At 46.4% G+C, this 6,000-nt stretch overlaps 1 protein-coding gene across 5 annotated transcripts in view; it reads right to left on the reverse strand.

Annotated features, from left to right (window-relative positions):
• MGMT (O-6-methylguanine-DNA methyltransferase) overlaps positions 1-5,709 on the reverse strand; it is a 204,758-nt gene extending 199,049 nt beyond the window's left edge. For 2 of the 5 annotated variants that reach the window (XR_005933535.1, XM_030030020.2), the window contains exon 1: positions 5,384-5,702. Coding sequence is in view for 4 of the 5 variants with exons in the window: in XM_030030020.2 (XP_029885880.1) it covers positions 5,384-5,561 (178 nt within the window). In the remaining variant the exon portion in view is untranslated. Of the gene's footprint in view, positions 1-5,383 lie in introns of all 5 variants that reach the window. The other 3 variants (XM_041127289.1, XM_041127288.1, XM_030030019.2) reach the window with 2 other exon arrangements.
• Positions 5,710-6,000: the final 291 nt, after the last annotated feature.

The following is a 6,000-nucleotide window of genomic DNA, read 5'->3' on the forward strand; positions in this document are numbered from 1 at the left end:
GGAGGGGGGGGAAGAAACAAACTGTGGCCAGTTTGAAAAAAGTCAATTTCATTTCTCAATCAACCAGCCAGAAATCTTGTTATTTCATGGACTGAAGTCAGCAAACAACCAGAGGTATTTCTGGTGTCAACAGCAGACTGTGCAAGGGATTTCCCTTCTCCCCCCACCCTTCCCACTGCATTATATCTGATCATACAAAACTCCAATGGAGCAGGATGAAGGGAGAATGAAGTTGTGTGAATTGTTTCTCCAGGACACTGCTGACAGTCTAAAAATGTACTGTCAACATAGCCAACCCACTGCTGCCAAAGCAAGTTTGTGCATTTCATGTGTATTTTTAGATGCTGTACATTCCATCTTGTGTTTTTTATATGTGAAACAGAAAAATTAATCTTTTAACAGGGCCTTAAGTATACTTTATGTGTTTATTAAAAAGTTTAACTAATTAACAGACCTTCTGCATACTTGAATGTACAAACAACCAAAGATAACATTATTGTTTGCATTGTACTGACTGATCTAAAGCAGTCAGATAATTTAAATATTACTGAATGATGATTATGCAGCAGCATTTACAAGACAGCACTAATACTTGCTATCTGCTAATGCAGAGTTACCTGGAGAGAGTTAAATGTGCACTTGGAGCATGTAGATGGCATGATTCAGAAAACAAAGCAAATCTGACTTCAGTAGGCTGTGCTGCTAATATATACTACTTTACTAAAATACCGATTTCATTAATCTGATCATAACACACTAAAAAGTGGCATTCGAACAATTAAAACCTGAAAATGCACCCATCAGCTAAGACCAAAAGCCCATCTCTTCAGTATCCCATCTTCAACAGCACATAGCTACCGAGTACTATAAAAAACAGTGATCTTTACCAGTATACCATAATGCATGCCCCCATCCCCCCCAAAAAAGTGGGATTCAAACTTCCTGAGTCAGAAGCGGGATTTCTGAATTTAAAATAAAAGTTTGTTTGCAAGCCCAAACCCAGCATCCCCAGCTGCCTATTCCATGACCCACAGCTCAGCTACACACTGGATAGTGAACATACAGTGTGGTCTGAACCAACACTTACTGTTTCTCCAGATGCCATCAGCTCCTGCTTTGAGACAGGCAGAATTATTCTTTATTCCCCTTTGCCAAACTGCTCAGGACTACAGGCCCTCTGTCAGTAGTGCTACTTTACTACTATTTCACTTGAAAACCAAAGGGGAAAGTCAGAACCTTTGTATCAATGAACTCCCCTCTTCCTCCTTGAGATTAAAGGTGACTTGTTTAGATAATAAGTATTTGTAATCACCTTCAGAACTTCTATTGCGTTGGGGAGAATTTCAGCTGCACGTCCAAGTTTTACAAGTGACTTGAAAAGACACCTGAAATGATTTATACCATTTACTTTGGCACAATATAAATCAATAGGTAGCAGATAGTCCTGACAGACATCAGGACAGGGTGCTTTTGCTCTGCTGATATAAAATAGTAAATAAGGAAACAACTTGAAGAAGGATTAGCAAAAAGCATCAAACTAGTGACATATTTCCAAAGAAAAACCTTCCCAGTTACTCAACTTCCATAAAACTCCAAAGCCACACAAACTTTATTGACATTCAAATACATCTGACTTTTTTAAACAGTAGTCTGGACCACACCAGTAGATCATCAGTTTTAAAACTGTGTTTTGTATTCCTGGAAAATACTTCAATACATGTTTGGTCTGGTTTTATAGTTTGGTTGTTCCTCCAACTGTACATTTAACTTAATGCTGGCCCAAATGCACCTGTGCCGGGTGACAATGTTAGCCTTACAGGAGACAAAATTTAACACAGGATTTTTTTTTTTTTTCCTTGCATCAGGAAGGTTTTGCTCATTATACCTTCAGATAAACTGAAGCCCTTGCCAGCACAGATTTGTAGAACAGCAACCTTCACAGCTATTAGCAGAGGTAAGAAACTAAAGAACTGAAGTCCGCAGTAAGGACACAAAACCAGGCCTTTTTGCTTTTTAATTATGGCATTAATGAAGACATTAAAGCTTGCAAAACCAGCCAAGACACGTGCTGTAGCCTGTCACTACCTAGAAGAATTCAAGCCTCCTGAAATTAAAACTTTGTCCTGCATTTTCCCATTAGTTACATTCTCTTCACCAGTCCAGATATCTTATGAACACTCAGTAAACTAGAGAATTGCACGATCCGTCAATAAAGTAAGCGTATTTTGAACTACTGTCCGTATGACTCAATTCGTCAGTAAAAACTGCCACCAGCGCTGCGCTTGCAGAAAAATGTCCATAAATGCATTATTGCGACTGGCAGATCGATGTCCATAATAAAAACAAATAGATTTAACAAGTGCTTGCTTTTACGAGTTATGCGATTGGTTGGATGCGTATTCAGCTTCACCCAACAACTTCTGGGAATGGGCAATACAGACTGGGTTAGGCACTTGCTGACTCCACCAATGTTACAAACAGGAAATTATTCTAATGCAGGAAATGTTTAAAAGCATTAGACTGAATACTAATGCCTTCAGGATGTATTTAGAAGTTTCACACATTCAGAATTTAACGTATTGTTCTGTGAAATGTAAAATGAGATATGTTAACAACTACCACAAGCAGCAAGGCTTTTTTGCCTCACTCTCTTTGTGGAAACTAAGTTTAATTTAAGTCAGCTGCATCCCAGGCAGAATGGCTCACTAGTCTTGAGGCTGATGTTAAACACCCCAGCAAATCAGGTCCTACAATTTGTTCCCATGAAGCTATTGCAGTACCAACACCAGAATGACCCTCACTGCTGAAATCACCCTTCAGTCACCACAAGTGAGGACGTCACCCTTTGTGTCAGCAGTGGAGGACACAGCTCACGGGGAACTTATGCACTGCTTAGAGCACGAGCCAGGTATAGCAGCCAGCATAGCAAGGTTTAATTCATAAACATCAGTTGTTCTTGCTCCTCCAAAAACCTAATTGCATGGGAAAAAACACTACAAAAAGTCATCCATGTCTTCGACATGTTCTCCTTTGGATTTTTTGCATTACTGTTTCTTCTAACAGTTTCCCCTGTCACCCAAATCAGTTTAAACAGAATTTCTCTGGTGCAGCCTTTCCATCTTATCCACACTTCCCATAACAAACTTAATACTTTTTCTACACAAGTCCTTAAATTAGCCATTCAAGGAAACCCCGATAACCTTCCCAAAGGGCATGAGCTTCTCCTTCAGGCTACTATCCCTTTAGTGATGCCATTAACTGATTCTCTACATACGTTAAGCATTAAACAGTGGTGACAAGTTAATTACAGAGTTATCAAGAGATAAAGTAGTCACGGTAACACAAGTTGCAATATAACTACAACAGTTTCCTATAAAGCTTCTGTTCAGTTGCTGGTGTAATTGGTGTAATTAACTTGTCATGGATCAGAATGCAGATAGGAATTGCTAAAGCCACCTTGCAAGCTCACATGGCTACATCTTTTTTCCCTGAGGCTTGAGGCTTTTGGTAGAATTGTCCACATTTGGAACATTTCTGTTTGAAAACAAAGCAAACAAAACTTTTTACTTGGAGAAATTACATCACAGGCTGACAAAACGTTCACAAGAAAACAAATAAGCAACTTGGCAAATTTCACATAACAGAATATTTTTAGACAGAAGTATCCTGCATTACAGGGGTAGTTTTTTGCCCCCGAGACAATAAGCTTTACAAACCTCACAGCAGTCAAACACACATTAAGGAACTCAAAAGATTAATCAAGCCAGAGAGGGGAAGGGGACCTGTTCAAGAGGGCAAAAGCCCCAACCCAAAATTAGGACCTGAAGAAATAACTTGGGTTTGAAACAAGATATTCTATGGTATCTCTGATTTTATTGCAAGGCTGCAAGCACTAGCCTAAAAAGCAGGGCCAAGCTGTCCCATGTTTACTAATCCTTCAGGTCTTGATACAAGAGGCAGATGTAAAAGCAGATCGGTTCTGCTCACTTCTTCACACGGAGACCATACAGAAACCTTCCCAAGCTTTCCAAAGGAGTGCCTGTGCACAGATGGGGGAACAGAGCTGCTAGAGGAGACTTTCGGCTCACCAAACCTTCTGTGGGCTTCCGCACCACAGGGCAGGGAGGCATTGTAATGCGACAGGAGATCCCCTATCATGGCTCCACTTAAGCTGCGTCTCCACGCAAGCGAGAGAAGACCAAAGGCCACAGAGGCAGTTCAGGGAGGCAGAGCTCCTACACTGCCAGTTTTGGTCCCCCGTGCATTAGGGAGACAGACAGGGCTTAGAAGCCAAAACCTTCATCAGGTTCACAAGGGAACCCTGTCATCTAAACAGACCCCTCCAGAAGATAACCCTTGTCTTCTGTACAGGGGGGGCACCAAGTCTGGACACAAGAGTTATGCTGTGACAGTTGTTTCTAAACTAAGTGTTATGCCCCAGTTTATAAACAGAGGCTTTCCTATGTGAAACACTGTAAGAGGCTGCTCTTTAATAAGAGCTCCATTTCACAAACGTAAGATCCAACTCAGTAACAGGTTTATTGGTCAGTCGGGGGCAAAAAAACCAAATCGCTCTTTACATTTACTTTGTTTTAAAAACTGTGCAGTTGCAGTATCGTACCTATTTTACAAAGAGTTGCAGAGCTTGGCTTTTACGTCAACAGCAAAAGGACATTTTTATGTTGATACCAATTGGACACGCGTTACTTTAGTGCAGTTTCACACTAAGCGGACCTGACCACAGCCTGCTGCCATCCATTCACCCCTTGCGCTGCTCCATCCATGGCCCGATGGAAACCAAAGCGCTTTTTAGGAGCGCCCCGGCCTCCCACAGCGGCCACAAAACCGCGTCCCTTGGGTGAGGGAAGGCTTCGGCAGAGCTGGCTGAGGCAGGAGCAATGCCTCGGGGCAGCTGGCTACCAGCCTGGGTTAAGCTTTAAAACCAACATTCCCCTGCGGGAACGATTACCGACCAAGATGTTCCTGCTCTGGCAGCAAAGACCTTGGGACCAAACCAGGGGTTATATCCTCTCCTAGGGCCTGCAGGTGCCAGCCAAGATGGATACCGGCGAGCAAAGCAGCCCCCCCCCCCCCGCTAGGCTGCAAAACGAAGCAAAACCTCAGCGCCGAGACAAGCACGAAGGGGCTGTGACCGCTCGCCCCCGCCGCAGCCCCTCAGGGGGACCGCAGGGGCCCCCGGCCCAGCCGGGCGGCAGCTCCCGCCGGCCCGCAGCCATCTTCCCCCCCGCCCCAGCTTCCCTCCCCGGCTCCCCGCCACGCCTCCGCCATGAGGCGGCCGCCCAGGCCAGGCCGGGCCAGATCCGCGGAGGCGTCCCCGAGCACGCCCCGCCGGGCCCCGGAGCCCCGCGGCTCCCCCGCGCACCTGCCCGCGAAGAGAAGGAGGGAGAACGGCGGAGAAGCCGCCGAAGAGAGTCCCCGGCGCCGCGGAGGAGGGGCTCTTCCCGTCGGGCCGCCGACCGGGGCGGAGCCGCCCGGGCCTCCCCGTGAGCCCGGAAAGCCGAGCCGGGCAGGCCGGGGCCGCGGCTTCCAGCTCCGGGCATGAGGCGCGGTGGAGCCTGGCTTCGCACTGGGGCCTCCGGCCTGGTTCTGCCGGGGCTGCTCCGGGCCGAGGGGAGGGGAGACCCCGGTCCCCTCGGCCTGCTTATATGGCCGGGGAAAGAGGCGCAGATCAGCCGGGGTCATGCAGCCCACCTGCGCCGGGCTTAAAGCCAGCGGGGGGGGGGGGGACGGGACTCCAGGTCACGCAGGTGGGGTTAGAAACGCGGATTTCTGTAACAATCAGGTGGGATTTCTGTGAAAGTCCCTCACGAAATAACGGTCTGCGGGCGGCGAGCGCAGGAGGAGTCAGAGCCTGCACGGTGCCGAGGCCCGGTGGTGGTCGTGCACCTTAGAATTCCTCCTTTAGGCAGCGATATGTGCGTGGCCACGCACCAAAATCCAGCGCATCTGGATGCAAAATGTTTTTTTAAAAAAAATTCT

This window comes from Aquila chrysaetos, chromosome 11 (genome assembly GCF_900496995.4).
Source record: "Aquila chrysaetos chrysaetos chromosome 11, bAquChr1.4, whole genome shotgun sequence".
Taxonomy (NCBI): domain Eukaryota; kingdom Metazoa; phylum Chordata; class Aves; order Accipitriformes; family Accipitridae; genus Aquila; species Aquila chrysaetos.